Below are 16,687 nucleotides of genomic sequence, written 5' to 3'. Positions count from 1 at the left end.
ATACGGGTATGGTATCGTACAGTTTATTCAGCCGTAAGAAGTCACATTTATGGATACAGAAATACTCAGAAAGACTTCTTAGATGTAAAGAAAAACTAACCTTATTTTCTTTATTACATTCTTTTTAAAACTTTAGCACATAGATATTATTAGGGAATAAAATTCCCACATAATCACTGGACTATAGTAGACCCCCACTTATTTGGTCTCTGCCAAATTATTTCTCCAGGTTTACTATTTTGAGTAGGAACTAAAAGTAAAGAAAGTGCCAGAGTCTTTGTGCTCATGCCCCAGGTCTGTCAGAAATACCAATTTTTTCTCCCAGATGTACTTTTTTAAAAATTTCATTGCCCGAATTTAATTAGTTAGATTTTTTTAGCGTATTATAGGGGTACAAGTGTTAAGGTTACATATATTGCCCATGCCCCCCTCCTCTTTCAAGTAAGAGCTTCAAGCGTGTTCATCCCCCAAATGTTGCGCATCTTACTCATTGTGGTTATATATACTCATCTCCTCCTCACTCCTCCCACCCTCCTGACACCCAATAAATGTTATTCCTATATGTCCACTTAGGTGTTGATCCATTAATACCAATTTGCTGGTGATACATGTGGTGCTTGTTTTTCCATTCTTGAGATACTTCACTTAGTAGAATGGGTTCCAGCTCTATCCAGGAAAATACAAGAGGTGCTATATCACCATTGTTTCTTAAAGCTGAGTAGTATTCCATGATATACATATACCACATTTTATTAATCCACTCAAGAATTGATGTGCACTTGGGTTGTTTCCACAGCTTTGCAACTGTGAATTGTGTTGCTATAAGCATTTGAGTACAGGTGTCTTTTTCATAAAAAGACTTTTGATCTTTTGGGTAGATGCCCAGTAGTGGAATTGCTGGATCAAATGGTAGATCTACTTGTATTGCTTTGAGGTATCTCTGTATTGCTTTCCACAGAGGTTGAACTAGTTTGCAGTCCCACCAGCAGTGTAGGGGTGTTCCCCTCTCTCCGCATCCATGCCAGCATTTGTTGTTTGGGGACTTTTTGATAAAGGCCATTCTCACTGGACTTAAGTGATATCTCATTGTGGTTTTGATTTGCATTTCCCTGATGATTAGAGATGTTGAGCATTTTTTCATATGTTTGTTGGCCATTATTCTGTCTTCTTTTGAGAAGTTTCTGTTCATGTCCTTTGCCCATTTTTGGATAGGGTTGTTTGATTTTTCCTTGCTGATTTTCCTGAGCTCTAAATAGATTCTAGTTATCAGCCCATTATTGGATGTGTAGCTTGCAAAAATTTTCTCCCATTCTGTGGGTTGTCTGTTTGCTCTCTTGACAGTTTCTTTGGCTGTGCAGAAGCTTTTTAATTTGATCAGGTCCCATTTGTTTATTTCTGTTGCTGTTGTGATTGTCTTTGGTGTCTTCTTCATAAATTCTTTCCCTAGGCCAATGTCTAGAAGAGTATTTCCAACATTTTTCTTTAGAATTCTAATAGTTTCATACCTAAGGTTCAAGTGTGTTATCCAGCGTGAGTTGATTTTTGTGAGAAGTGATAGGTGTGGGTCGTGTTTCAGTCTTCTACATGTGGCTATCCAGTTTTCCCAGCACCATTTATTGAATAAGAATTCTTTTCCCCAGTGTATGTTTTTATCTGCTTTGTCGAAGATTAGTTGGCTATACGAGGATGGTTTTATATCTGGGTTCTCTGTTCTGTTCCACTGGTCAATGTCCCTGTTCTTGTGCCAGTAAAAAGTTGTTTTAATTACTATAGCCTTGTAGTATAGTTTGAAGTCTGGTAAATTGATACCTCCTCTTTTGTTTTTATTGCCTAGGATTGATTTTGCTATACAGGGTCTTTACGCTTTAACAAAGCGTAAAACTATTTTTTCTATATCTGTGAAAAATGATGATGATATTTTGATAGACATTGTGTTGACTTGGTAGGTCACTTTGGGTAGTATAGACATTTTAACAATGTTGATTCTGCCAACCCATAAGCATGGTATATTCTTCCATCTGTTTACATCCTCTGCTATTTCCTTCTTCAGTGTTTCATAGTTCTCCCTTGTAGAGGTCTTTTACCTCCTTAGTTAAATATATTCCTAGGTACTTTATTTTCTTTGTTGCTATTTTGAAGGGAATTGAGTCTTTAATTTGGTTCTCACTTGTACTGTTGTTGGTGTATATGAATGCCTCTGTGTATTGATTTTGTATCCTGAGACTTTACCATCTTCATTTATCAGGTCAAGGAGTCTTATGGTTGAATCATTGGGCTTTTCTAGGTATAATATCATGTCATCCCCAGATGTACTTTTTACCCATGGAAAGACATTTTGCTTTTCTCTCCTTGGTCCTCATTGCTGATCCTGCTCATCACCATCTTTTAAGTTATGCTCTTTTTAGTGCCTCATCTTGGCTGACTGCTTTACTTCTCCTGTAGCCATTTGCTGGCTTTATTTTCTCTGCTGCCACATCTGTCCTATATATTTTTACTTCTGGTCTTCACCCATGTGGCTGCTCTTTCTGCTCTGATGGCTCCAAGAGCAATAAACCAAGCCGATGCCTTTTGACATCTGATCATACGCTGAGCCCATCACACAGTCCAGTCAAGATGGGCTAACCAGAGAAGGGAAAGTCAAGTGAACCCTCTGGAAAAGCAAACTATCCAGATTTTCATGTGGATCACATCCTCATCTATTCAATTAATTGTGGGTGTACAGATTTCATAGTATTTTATTGTTGTTTTGTGTGTGTTCTTGTAATTTAATGGTAAGTTAAAGCAGCAGTGCAGAAAAGAATGATGGAGCTTGCTAATTATCGTTCTGCAGGATAATGTGCTCTATACATTTCTCACAAAATTATATGAAAGTAACACATTTAAATCTGAGTTGTAAAGACATATTTTTATTAAATTTAATTTAGGTAGAATAATGACAAATAATTGCTATGATGAATTCTGGTCTTATTTTTGAGGGAGCAGAGTACTTTTATACTAATAAGATATATTAACTAATGCTTTTTGCCAATAAATGTATTATTTTTAGACCCTACATCCTTCTAGAAGTCCTCTCTACTCCTACTGCCTTTCTTCCTAATTTGTATAGAATGTATCCTAGTTACTGTCTTACAGATGCTACTGAACCAGCTCATGTTAGCATATTTAAATTTACTTTTTTGATACATTTTGCAAGAAAACAATGTAATAAAACCAAGACCATTACACAGATAATATGTTTTTTATTTATGTAAGCATTTAAAAACAGGTTATATTGCCATTTAATACAACTTAAAGACTAAAAAAAATTACTAAAAGATTTCATGCATTATTAAGCATTATAGCCCTTTTTCTCATTTCTTTTTCAGAATGGCTACTTAATTTAAATTTAACCTTTTGGTTAGGTGTTATTATAATCTCAGAAAACTCAGCTTCCAATTGTTAATTTCCTAAAAGAAACTAATCAATTATTGGAGAAATGTTTTATGATTCAATGTTGACTATTTGTAAACTTTGAATTTTCTTTACAGAAATAGACATACTAAATAAAAGTTTGACAGTGTCCCAGAAAAATAAGCTATGTCTTGAAGAGGAAATGAAAAATCTGAAATTGTTGTCAGATGCAGCCATATTGAAGGCTCAGCAGATTCAGACATCCAAACAACAGGAAGTAAACTTGCAAGCCAGATGCTATGATTTGCAAAAAGAAGTACTAGGTAACGAAAATTATTTTTTGCCATTGTTAGCAACTAGCTTTATAGGTATATAAGAAAATATCTAATTTTTTTCTTATAATCACAACAGAGTCTTGATTTATTTTGTATTTGCAAATATGCCTAGTTATTAGTAACTATGGTGATAACTGTGTCTGTGATCAATATTTGCTATCATTCCTTCCAATTTTACCATGTAGAGTGATAAGACTTAAGTGGAGGTATGAAACACATTTTGACTACAAAGTAAGATTTCAGAAAAACAGTGGAATTTACTTTGGTATATCTATGTTTTCCTATATTTCCTTTTAAAGGCGAATCTAACTTTTTAGGCAATCCTTCATTTTCCCAAATGAAAAGATTAAAAATTGTGCTTGGGGCACTACGGGCAAAGATTTTAAACACATCTCTATCTCAGAGGAAAGCCTATGTTGGCCATAAGTCTAAAGAGTTTGTACTTTTACCTGAAGACACTACGTAATCATTGAAAATTGGTAGTTAGGAAAATGATACCATAAAAACAGTGGTTTAGAAAAATTAATCTTTTAGCAGTGAATGTAGGTTAGAGCCAAGTAGTCATTTAGAAAATATCTTTGCCACTAACCCAATCCCAAAGCTAACCTGAAATAGGGAAGGGAACTCACATTTTTTAGAACCTAAGTGTTTAACTTTCTGTTTCTGGCTTATTTAATTTAACGTAATGTCTTCCATTGTATGCAGTTCCATCCATGTTGCTGTGGATAATAGGATTTCATTCATTTTTGTGACTGAATAGTATCTCATTGTGTATATGTATATTAATACCAGATTTTGTTTATTCCTTGATAAATTTTAGGAGCATTTTGTATATTATAGATGTTAATTATACTCTATATTCATTTTTCTCAAATGTATAATTTGCTTATTAATTTTTTAATGGTAAATTTTACAATATCAAATCTTTTCATTTTGGTATGATCAAATTATCTTTCATTGTTTATATAGTTAGTCTTGGTTAAAACAATCCCATTCCTAGATAGTACATATACTCCTGGTTTTTCTTTCACTAATTCATTAATACTTATATTATAAAATTCATTTTTAATATGGCATGAGATGTAGGGGTCCAGATTTATTCCTTTCCAAAGGGGCTGCCAGTTGTATCAGTATTATGTATTAAATAATCCATTCTTCCCCTACTACATAGAACTACTATTTGTCATATGTTAAGATTATATATATATATACAGATGCTCCTTGACTTACAGTGTGGGTTATGTCTCAATAAACTCATCCTAAGTTGAAAATATCTAAGTAAAAAATGCATCTAATACTAGCAACACAGCAGAGAGTCCCCAACTTACCATGGTTCAACTTAACAATTTTTCCAATTTATAGTGGTGTAAAAGCAATATCCATTTGATAGAAACTATAACCCTATCATAAGTTATAAGGAGCTTCTCAACTTACAATGGCGTTACATCCTGATAAACCCATCATAAGGTCGAAAGAGTAAGTCAAACCATCATTTAAGTCATGAACCATCTGGACTAGCAACTATTACTCTATTACTCTCTTCTGTTCTACTATTCTTACTTTTTAAAAACATTTTTTTGATACTTACCACTATACAAACAAAGATGTTCTTATTTTTATTTTTATTTTTATTTTTTTTTTTTTTGAGACAGAGTCTCGCTTTCTTGCCTAGGCTAGAGTGAGTGCCGTGGTGTCAGCCTAGCTCACAGCAACCTCAAACTCCTGGGCTCAAGCGATCCTCCTGCCTCAGCCTCCCGAGTAGCTGGGACTACAGGCATGCACCACCATGCCTGGCTGATTTTTATATTATATATATTAGTTGGCCAATTAATTTCTTTCTATTTTTATAGTAGAGACGGGGTCTCGCTCAGGCTGGTTTTGAACTCCTGACCTTGAGCAATCCGCCCGCCTCGGCCTCCCAGAGTGCTAGGATTACAGGCGTGAGCCACCACGCCCGGCCCTTATTTTTAAATATATATTTGCAAGCAGCTATTCTTCCATTTAAACTTTAAGATAGTTTTATTTACCATTGATCCAAAGGCTCTGAGAGGAACCTAGGAAAGTTTTTCTCTCTCTAATCTTTATACCTTTGTTACAGATTCATAAGCAGTTATTCCTCTACATAAACTTTAAGATAATTTCACCCAATTCTAATCCCAACAGGGATTATAGCTGGAATTGCATTATGTTTATATACTAATTTTTGATAGAATTGACATTTTAAGTAATATTGTCTTTTTAATATTGTAAAAGTCTTCTCATTCAAGAATATGATTTATCATTCCATTTTTCAATGTTTTTATTCTTTAATAAAATTCTATAGTTTTATTAAACCTTTTCCTTTTCATTCTTATTAAATTTATTATCATTTGCCTCTACCATGAATAGACTATTTTTACTATTTCAATTTCTTTGTGTTTGTTGATAGACAAAAGCTATTGAATTTTGTATATTTGTTTTTTATCTGCCCACTTTACCAAGTTTTCATTTTTTTCTATAGTAGATGTTTTTTATTAGTGACTCCTGGATTTTCTAATTATATAATAATACCACCAGTGACCATACCCCCCAAAAGAGTTCATCTGTTCTTTTCCAGTGTTTACATCTGTCTTTTAATTTTCTTATCTTGTTCATATCTTATTAAATTCATTTGAACTTGTGAGACTCAGTTAAATGATAATGGTGACAGCGAGCATTCTCATCTAGATCCTGATTTTAATTGAAATTATTTGGTGTTTGGCCACTTGGAATTATATTTAGCATTTGTTTTTTTGGTAAATATTCTTTTTTTTTTTTTTTTTTTTTTGAGACAGAGTCTCGCTTTGTTGCCTAGGCTAGAGTGAGTGCCGTGGCGTCAGCCTGGCTCCCAGCAACCTCAATCTCCTGGGCTCAAGCAATCCTTCTGCCTCAGCCGCCCGAGTAGCTGGGACTACAGGCATGCGCCACCATGCCCGGCGCATAAAAAATATATATTTTTTTATATATATTAGTTGGCCAATTAATTTCTTTCTATTTATAGTAGAGACGGGGTCTCGCTCTTGCTCAGGCTGCTTTCGAACTCCTGACCTCGAGCAATCCGCCCGCCTCGGCCTCCCAGAGAGCTAGGATTACAGGCGTGAGCCACCACACCCGGCCCGTAAATATTCTTTATTTTTCTTCTATTGCTATTTTACTTAGATGTTTTATTAGAAGTGCTTTTGGATTTTGACAAATGCCCTTTCAGCATCTATTGATGTACAGTATGCATTTCTTAATAATGGGGATACATTCTGAAAAATGCATCATTAGGTGATTTTATTATTGTGTGAACATCATAGAATATACTTACACAACTTAGATTATATAGCCTACTATACACCTAGACTATATGCTCCTTGGTACAAACCTGTACAGCATGTTACTGTACTATATACTGTAGGCAATTGTAACACAGTGGTATTTGTGTATCTAAACATATCTAAACAAAGAAAAGGTACTGTAAAAATACAATATAAAAGAATTTTTTAAAAAGGTACTTCTATATACTGCACTGCACTGCAGTGCCTGCACTGAATGGAGCATGCAGGACTAGAAGTTGCTCTGTGTGAGTCAGTGAGTGAGTGGTGAGTGAATGGGAAGATTTAGGATATTACAGTACACCACTGTAAACTTTAGGAATGCTGTACAATTAGGTTACGCTAAATTTATTGAAAAATATTTTTCTTTCTCTAATAAGTTAACCTTAGCTTACTGTAAAAAAGTAAAACATTTTTTACTTTATAAACTTTTAAAATTTGTTTTAATTTTTTTTATTTCACCATATTACAGGGGTATAAATGTTTAGGTTACATATATTGTCTTTGCTCCACACAAGTCAGAACTTCAAGCGTGTCCATCCCCCAGACAGTGTACACCGCACCCATTAGGTGTGTATATATCCAACTCTCCTCTCCTCTCCCATCTGCCTGACACCCATATTACTATATGTGCACTTAAGTGTTGATCAGTTAATACCAATTTGATGGTGAATACATGTGGTGCTTGCTTTTCCATTCTTGTGATACCTCACTTAGTAGAATGGGCTCCAGCTCTATCCAGGATAATACAAGCGATGCTATATCACCATTGTTTTTTGTGGCCAATTATTATCTCCAATGAGAATAGCCTTTATCAAAAAGTCCCAAAACAATAAATCTTGGTGTGGATGCAGAGAGATAGGAACACTCATACAACTGCTTGTGGGACTGCAAACTAGAACAACCTCTGTGGAAAGTAATATGGATATATCTCAGAGAGCTACAAGTAGAACTACTATTAGATACAGCAATCCCATTGCTGGGCATCTACCCCAGACTTTTAAAATTTCTAATAAACTTTTTGACTCTGTAATAACACTTAGCTTAAAACACAAGCATACTGTACAGTTGTACAAAAATAGTTTTCCTTATATACTTATTCTATACATTAACCTAGGCCTACACAGGGTTAGGGTTGTAGATATCACTGTCTTCCACCTCCATGTCTTGTCCCACCGGAAAGTCTCCAGGGGCAATAACATTCATGGAGCTGTCCTCTATGATAACAGTGCCTTCTTCTGGGATAATTCCTGAAGGACCTGCCTGAGGCTGCTTTATAGTTAACTTTTTTTTAACAAGTAGAAGAAATACACTGGAAAATAACAATTAAAGTATAATATAGTAAATACATAAACCAGTCACATAGTCATTTATTATCATTATCAAGTATCATTATTATACTGTACAGAATTATATATGCTATACTTTTATAAGATTGGCAGAGCAGTAGGTTTGTTTACTCTAGCATCACCATAAACATGTCAGTAATGTGTTATGATATGATGGCTACAATGTCACTTAGATGATAAGAATTTTTCAGGTCCATTATAATCTTATGAAACCACTGTCATACATGCAGTCCATTGACCAAAACATTGTTATGCAGACCATGACTATAATAACATTTTTTTTTTGTCCTTTAACCAACTTGTAAAATAGATTGGTGTTGATAAATTTCCTAATAGTAAACCACCTTTCCTTGCATGGTATAAACCCTACATTATTTCCTTTTTTACATATTGTTTTCTACATAATTATATTTTATTTATAGATTTAGTATCTATGTTCATAAGTGAGATTGGACTTTAAAATTTTGGGGGGGAGCACTAATTTTGTCAGATTTTGTATTAAAATTAAGTAAACTTTTCAAAATAAATAGGTTAAATAACATTGGATTATCTGTTCTTTAAAAATTAGATAAAATTCCACTATGAACCCAGTGCTTAATTCAATTCAATTTATGAACTAATCTGATTCATGCATCTTTCAATGGGAGTTATAATATTTAATATTTCCAAAGTTTTCTGTGACAATACAACTATTTAATTTTCACTTCTCACATTAGTTTTGATTATTTTTATTTTGATAGGAAATAATTTATTTTCATAAATTTAAACTTTTATAGCCATAAGGTAGTATGTAATACATGATTTTATTTTTTAAATATCTCCTCTATCTATTGTTATACCTGAGTTCTGAGTTTTGATCTTGTGTATTTTTGTTTTATGTTTTATTATTAATCAGGCTTGCCAGACATTTTTTTTCTTTTAGTCTTTTCAGAGCCCTAGCTTTGGGATTTTTTTATATTTTCTGCAACTTTTATTTCATATAATATTACTTTTCACTTCTGTACTTATTAATTCCATTTTATCAGTTTCTTCCAGTATTTTCTTTTTATTTTTTAGTCTTCTGAAGATGAATACTTATTTATTTATCATCTTTTTCTAAATAATATAGGTCTTTAAGGGTATAAATTTTCCTATGAGTAATACTTTGTCAGTCTCATAGCTTTTAATGTGAAATTTTTTTCTTTTGAATACTCTCTAAATAATCTGTTATTTCTCATATTTTCTTTTACTGAAGGGTTATCCAGCAGTACATTTCTTAATTTCTAAGTAATTAATTGTTTTGGATATTTATTTATTTATTTATTTGGGGTATTCTGATTAAAGAATGAGCTTGTTAAGTTTTTCTTTATGTTAAATACATGATCAAGTTTTGTAAATGTTCCTTCATAATATACAATATGATGTAATTTTCTACTTGATGGATTTAATGTCATAGCTGTGTGTCTTGGGATCTTTTTTCTCAAAAAACCTAAATGCTAATGCATTGGCTCTTAGCTTATAGTGTTGCAGATGAGAAGTCTACTACAGCTCTGATTCTTTATCATTTAAAAGTAACTATTTCTTGTACCTGGAAGCTTGCTAGATTTCTCAATCTCTTTTTTCTTTTTTCCCCTGGTTTTCATGAGACCTCAGGAGCATTCAATTGGATTACTCATAATCCTTGGTTCATGACAACACTCAGGCACTGGCTAGGACTTCATATGCAATGTTGAATATATTGGTAATAGTGGGTATCCTTGTTTCATTTACAATTTTTTTTTTTTTTTTTGAGACAGAGTCTCGCTTTGTTGCCTAGGCTAGAGTGAGTGCCATGGCGTCAGCCTAGCTCACAGCAACCTCAATCTCCTGGCTCAAGCAATCCTTCTGCCTCAGCCTCCCGAGTAGCTGGGACTACAGGCATGCGCCACCATGCCCAGCTAATTTTTTTTATATATATATTAGTTGGCCAATTAATTTCTTTCTATTTTTATAGTAGAGACGGGGTCTCGCTCTTGTTCAGGCTGGTTTCGAACTCCTGACCTCGAGCAATCTGCCCGCCTCGGCCTCCCAGAGAGCTAGGATTACAGGCGTGAGCCACCACGCCCGGCCTCATTTACAATTTTATAAAAACACAACTGCTAAATCATTTTTGGGTTTAAACAGAAATTCTAATTAAAATGTAAAAGTATCTAGAACTAAATGATAGTAAAAATACTATATATCAAAACTTGTGGGATGTAGCCAAAGTAGTGCCTTGAGGGAAATGTACAGCCTTTAATACTTATATAAGAAGAAAAGAATAAACTCAAAGAACACAGAAGGAAAATATAATAAAAATAAGAGCAGCAGTCAGTGAAATAGAAAACAATGGTACAATAAAGATCAACAAAACAACAACATTGATTTTTTTTTAACCAACAAATTAGACAAACCTCTGGCAAGTTTAATCATAATAGAGAAGATACAAGTGAACAATATAAGGAATAGAAGAGAAGCAATGACTACAGATAACAGAAAGTAAAAAATAAGAAAACAGAATGCTCTGAACAACCTTATATCAACAACTTTGAAATCTTGGATGAAATGGACATATTATTAGAAAAATATGTCTTACTAAGACTAACTGAAAAAATGAAAAGTCCCTATAACTATTAAATAGATTGAAGTAGTATCTTCCTACAAAGAAAGGACAGATGATTTTACAAGCAAATCCTACCAAACTTTCAAGGAACAGAGGATCCTAATTTTATGTAATATTTTTGAAACAACCAAAAATTGGAGTACATTTCTCAGCTCATTCTGCAAGGCCAAAGTAACCCTATTAACCAAAATCTGACAAAGATATTAAAAGAAAGGAATATAATAGGTCTATTTATATTATGAATATTGATGTGGCAATTCTCAACCAAATAATAATCTGAGTACATGATCAATTCTTATAAATATTTCTTTGAAATATGAAGTAAAATACAATTCTCTACTTGAGAATTCTTACAAAAACTCTATAAGGTAGGGACTATTATTATATCCGTTTTGTAAATAAGAAAACTAAGGCCAGAGAAGTTAAATAACTTCTCCAACGTCCCACAGCTAGTAAATATTGAAGCCACGATTTGTACCTGGGCAGGCCAGTTCCAAAGCTCACTCTCTTTTCTACCATGCTATATCATAATAGTTGCTGAAATTTACTGAATATTGGCTATTTTCCAGGCACTGTACTAATTATTGGCATAACTTATCTCATTTACTTCTCAAATAGTCCAGTGGAGTAAGTACCATTATTATCCTTACACTGCAAGTGAAGAAATCCAGCCTTAGTCAAGTTAAGTAACTTGCTTTAGGTTACAAAGCTAGTAAGCAACAAAGATAGGATATGCCTTAACCATGACAAAACCTAGACTAAAGGAATTAAATGTTACATTTCATTTGATACTTAGTATATAACTAAAGCCTTGTATGCAGTGTTGAATGCTCTTTCCAATGGAAATTGACATATTGGAATCTGGAAATCATTTATTTGATGACTTTTGAGGGAACTGGAAATGTGTAATATTTATAAGAAAAGGTGCCACTGTTTTTTAATGGGCTGCCATCTAGAGAAGAGAATTATTTAGTTTGTTTCTTTCCAACCCAGTGCAATTAGAACCAGGAAGTTAACATTTTAGGGGAGCAGATTTTAGAAAATAATTTTGCCTTAATAAAGCTATTTAACAATATTGGGCTGACTTATAAAGAAATGAGCTGAGTCTGAATTGTCATCTTTCAGATATATTATAAAAGGATTTCCAGGTTTGGTGGGAAGTTAAACTAGGTAGCTTAGAATTCTAAGATTCTAACGCTTCACATGGGTTTTTGTTAGTGAGTATAGTATAAGGAATGAGCAAATTAGTTTTCTTTTCTTTTTTTATTATTTATTTATTTCAGGATATTATGGGAGTACAAACATTTTGGTTACATGTTATGACTTAACCACACCCAAACCATAATTTGGAAACTCTGAGTATATGAAAATTGTATTCAAATAGAATTCTGTGGTCCCCCATCCCTAGGCTGCTGCCTGATACCAGTCTGTGGGCTGTTAGGAAATGACTGTGCATCACTGCCTGAGCTCCATACTGCCCTCCCCCACCCAAGACACATCCCTTCAATCCCCTAGTCTATGGAAGAACTGTCTTCCATGAATCCGGTCCCTGGTGCCAAAAAGGTTGGGGGCAGCTTATATGGAGTTTTGATTTTATGGACTAGAAAAAGCAGGGAATTAATATAGCAAGTTCTATCTAAAGACACTCTTGCATTCCTCAGAAAATTGAAATTCTTTTTTCATATCCTGGATTTTCCTCTTGACCTGGGATGGCGATTATGGGATGGCCCCCAGGGTTGTAGATTCCTGGAGACTTTTTAGGACTAGAAGCTGTATCTAGCTGATGGAGGCACACTGAAAACATGTAAGAGTAAGTAGCAGCAAAAATAAACTTACGGAATTTGTTACATTCGGAGCTGTTAATGCTGATGGTACAAATCCATGTGAAATTCCTTAATGTATGAACAATAGATTCTCAGGGAAACTGTGGTGTTTTGGAGTGTAGCTTTGATCTTTTTTCCCCTCAAAATAAAACACTGTCAAACTAAATATTTCTCATATTTATAAGATCAATGAAAAATAAAACTACTAAGGTATTGACTTTTATGTATCAGATTAAATTGGTACAGTTGCTACAGAACATAGCTTGTCAATATCTGTCTGAAATGCAAATGCACACCCCTTTGGCCCTGCAATTCCATTTCTAGGGATTAACATATAGAGATGCCTCCTTGTAAGTGGAAATAACAGACGTCCAAAGCTACTCAGTGAAGCACAGTAATAGCAAATGATTGCAGGCAACCTAAAAAATTATAATAGATGACTAGTTAAATAGTCATCTGTTCAATATTCAAATAGTAGATTCCATGTAGCCGTAAAAAAAGATCAAGTTCCTTGTGCATTGATATGGAGAGAACTCCAAACTATATTGTCAAATAAGGAAAAGCAAGACACATAATATTGCATATGCACCATGACACAATTTTTGTAAAAAAGAAGTGAAATATATTTATATTCATATTTATTTATACTGTATATAAATTTTTAACATCTTTGGATGTGTATACATAAGAAACTAATAACAGTGTTTACCTATTTGGGGACAATAGGAATTGGGTAAATGAGAGATAGGTGAGGGGAAACTTTTTAAAAAAAATAAGCTTTATTTTTCACAGCAATTTGAGATTTATAGAAAAAATGAGAAGGTACTAAAGAGAGTTCTCATATATGACCCCTCCCCTACAATTTCCCCTATTGTTAACAGTGTACATTCGTGTGGTACATTTGTTACAATTAATGAACCAATACTGACAAATTATTATTAATGAAAGTGCATAATTTATCCACATTTCCTTAGTTTTTGCCTAATGTCCTTTTTCTGTTCCCAGATCTCATCCAGGATATCACATCACATTTAGTTGTCATGTCTTCTTAGGGCTCCTCTTTCTTTGTTTTTGATGTCCTTCATGGTTTGAAGATGTACTGGTGAGGTATATTGTAGGACGCGCTCCTCTATTAGATCTGTCTGATGTTTATCTCATGATTAAACTAGAGTTATGGGTTTGGAGGAAGAAAAGCATAGAAGGCAAAGTGCCATTTTCTTCATATCTTGTCACGATTAAAAACTATCAACATAATGTAAGACTATTGGTGTTGACCCCTGGTTAAAGTAGTATTTGTCTGGTTTCTACACAGTAATTTTATTCCGTTCTTGCTTTCCACATTGCACTCTTTGGAAAGAAGTCTCTATGTGTAGCCCAGACTTGACTCGGAAGTTATGTTCCCTCTTCTATAGGGAGGAGTAGCTACATAAATTATTTGGAATTCTTCTGCATGGGAGATTTGTTTCTTTTCCCCATTTATCAATTTATTATTTGTATGAGTATAGACTCATGGATATTTATTTTATACTTAGATTATAATCCAATACTACATATTTCATTAATTTTGTAGCTCAAATTTTCCAATTTTGACCATTAGAAGTTCTTTCAGTTGGCTCCTGTGCTCCTTGGACATATTCCCATCAATGTGGGTGTGTGTTGGTGTTTTTTTAAACACTTCCTGATATTCTGGCACTACAAGAACAGCTCATCTTGTATATTTCCTGCCCCAGTCCTAGAATTATCCATTTCTCTAAAAAGCCCTGATTCCTTTTATTGGAAAATCATATTCAAGATCTGGGTTCCAGCTGTGATTATTAATACTGGGGTTGTTGTTTCTTTTAGGCTCTCTTAGTTGACAGAGAAAAGGAATATATATGTGTACACTAACCTGTGTATATATACATATCTATAAATACTTCTATATGTAACCATCTGTAACTATATTAAGCTAAACATGACTTCTTACTGATGTTAGAACTCTAAGCTATTACCATATGGATCATTCTAGCCTCCTCAAGGGGAGAAGTTTTACTATATACTTCATATTTTAAAAGCTATTTTGAACTAAATTGTATTAGCTATTTATAAAATTAAATAAATTTATAAATAAAATAAAACTCTGAATAGGCCATGCTGTTTATTTTAGACTTAAAAGGACAAAAAATATACATTCTAAACTTAAAGCAGTTTTCCCATAGTGCAATTATTCCCCCAAATTGAGGCATATTGTTCTTGTTTCTCTTCTATTTAATCTTTTTATTCTAGCTTATAAATTAAGCAGTTTCCTTGAATATTTTTGTTTCTCAGAAGAATAGTAAAACATCAGAGGACACGATACAGTATCTTGTATTGTAGAAACAGATAAGGTGAAGTAATAACCTTTCCATATTTGAAAAAAGAAATGATGGTGTGCATGGGATTGTGGAAATAATAACAAGAAGAGAAGAAAAGGAAGACATTTTCGTACCTGGGACCCTGCTCCCATCCCTGTGCCAGTCTCTTGACTAGCACTAAGCATTTGACTAGTTTTCTGTCATCCGATCCTCATATTATCCTTATGTGGAAGCTTTTATTATTCCTGTCAGACATAGAGAAAGCAGTCCATGGTCACCCAGCTGAGATTCCAACCCAGCTCAAACCCTGTGTTGGCTCATTAACCATTTCAATGAATTCTAAAAAGGCACATGAAAACACTGCTCTCCTATTTCTGTACCTAAAAAAAAAGGTGGGTGTGGGGGAGGATTTCCCCCTTACCAAAACAGATCATTGACCTAGCAAATCTTCTAAGAATTTAAGCTAGGGCTGTTAGGGCAGTGTTTTCCAAAATAGCCTCACCACAAGAACATCTGGGGCTGTGAGTATTCAAGGGGAGGGTATGGGTGGGTGGGAATGGGAAGACTGAGTAAGTTTAGGGACTCATTAAAAATGTACATTCTTGTACATCTGTCCAGATGTACTGAATTAGATTCTTCAAGACTCTTTATTTTTGATAAGTAGTCCTTATAACCAGGCAAGTTTGATACTAGCTTAAAAAAATAATAAGGAATGTATAAAAATGATATTCACGCTATAGCATAGTAAAAAAAAAAAGAAAGAAAAAGAAAATAGAAGTAGCTTACATTTTCAAAAAGAAGTGCATTTGTGAATTTTCTCAGCTGCAAGCAGCGAAAACTAACTCTAATTCAAATAGCAAAGGAATTTATTGAAAGGATATTATTTAGATATTTTAAATCTCTGAAAAGGTGGAAGAACCAGGCTCAGAAAGTAGTTAGGAACCCAGTAAAGTGAGGGTGCCAGATTCATAGCCAAAAGCATCCCCCAAAGAACTATCTGGTGAGGATGCAGCTGCTGTGCCCTTAAGACACTGGACACCTGCCTGACCCGCCTCCTCCTCTGGTCCTGAATACCAGTTGATCCCAGAATAAATTCTCTACTGCTTCAGCTTCTTGGTGTCAGTTGTTCTTGGAGCAGATCTTGGGGAAAGTATATATTTTTAAATAGCCTATAAAGGAAGAACCATGTTCAGCCACCTAGCCCTTGCATATTGAGCCTGTGTTATTACAGGGATGTGTTTCTGCTGTAAAAATGGCAATATATATCTTTAGAACAGAGTAGCAAATCCAGAAGTAGAATGAGATTTTAATATATGATCATTAACAATGGGAAAAAGCAAAATTACATAATAAGTAGTATAGAAATAACTAAAGCAAATAAACCAAGTACACTGAAATAAACCTCAAATTACATAAGGAAAAACAACAGGAAAACTAGAACACACAAATAGGATATAGAACATATTCTAATTATGGAGGGATAAAGCAGCACTTTAAAAATT

The 16,687-nt window shown here is 33.9% G+C and overlaps 1 protein-coding gene across 1 annotated transcript in view; it reads left to right on the top strand.

Moving 5' to 3' along the window:
* The window catches only part of LEKR1 (leucine, glutamate and lysine rich 1), a 185,005-nt gene that overhangs the window by 85,672 nt on the left and 82,646 nt on the right, over positions 1-16,687 (top strand). The window contains exon 6 of the mRNA XM_076004425.1: positions 3,528-3,713. Coding sequence (XP_075860540.1) covers positions 3,528-3,713 — 186 coding nt within the window. The remainder of the gene's footprint in view (positions 1-3,527; positions 3,714-16,687) is intronic.

This window comes from Microcebus murinus, chromosome 1 (genome assembly GCF_040939455.1).
Source record: "Microcebus murinus isolate Inina chromosome 1, M.murinus_Inina_mat1.0, whole genome shotgun sequence".
NCBI lineage: Eukaryota > Metazoa > Chordata > Mammalia > Primates > Cheirogaleidae > Microcebus > Microcebus murinus.
The sequence above is the reverse complement of the archived record's forward strand: the minus strand, read 5'-3'. Positions and strand labels throughout refer to the sequence as shown.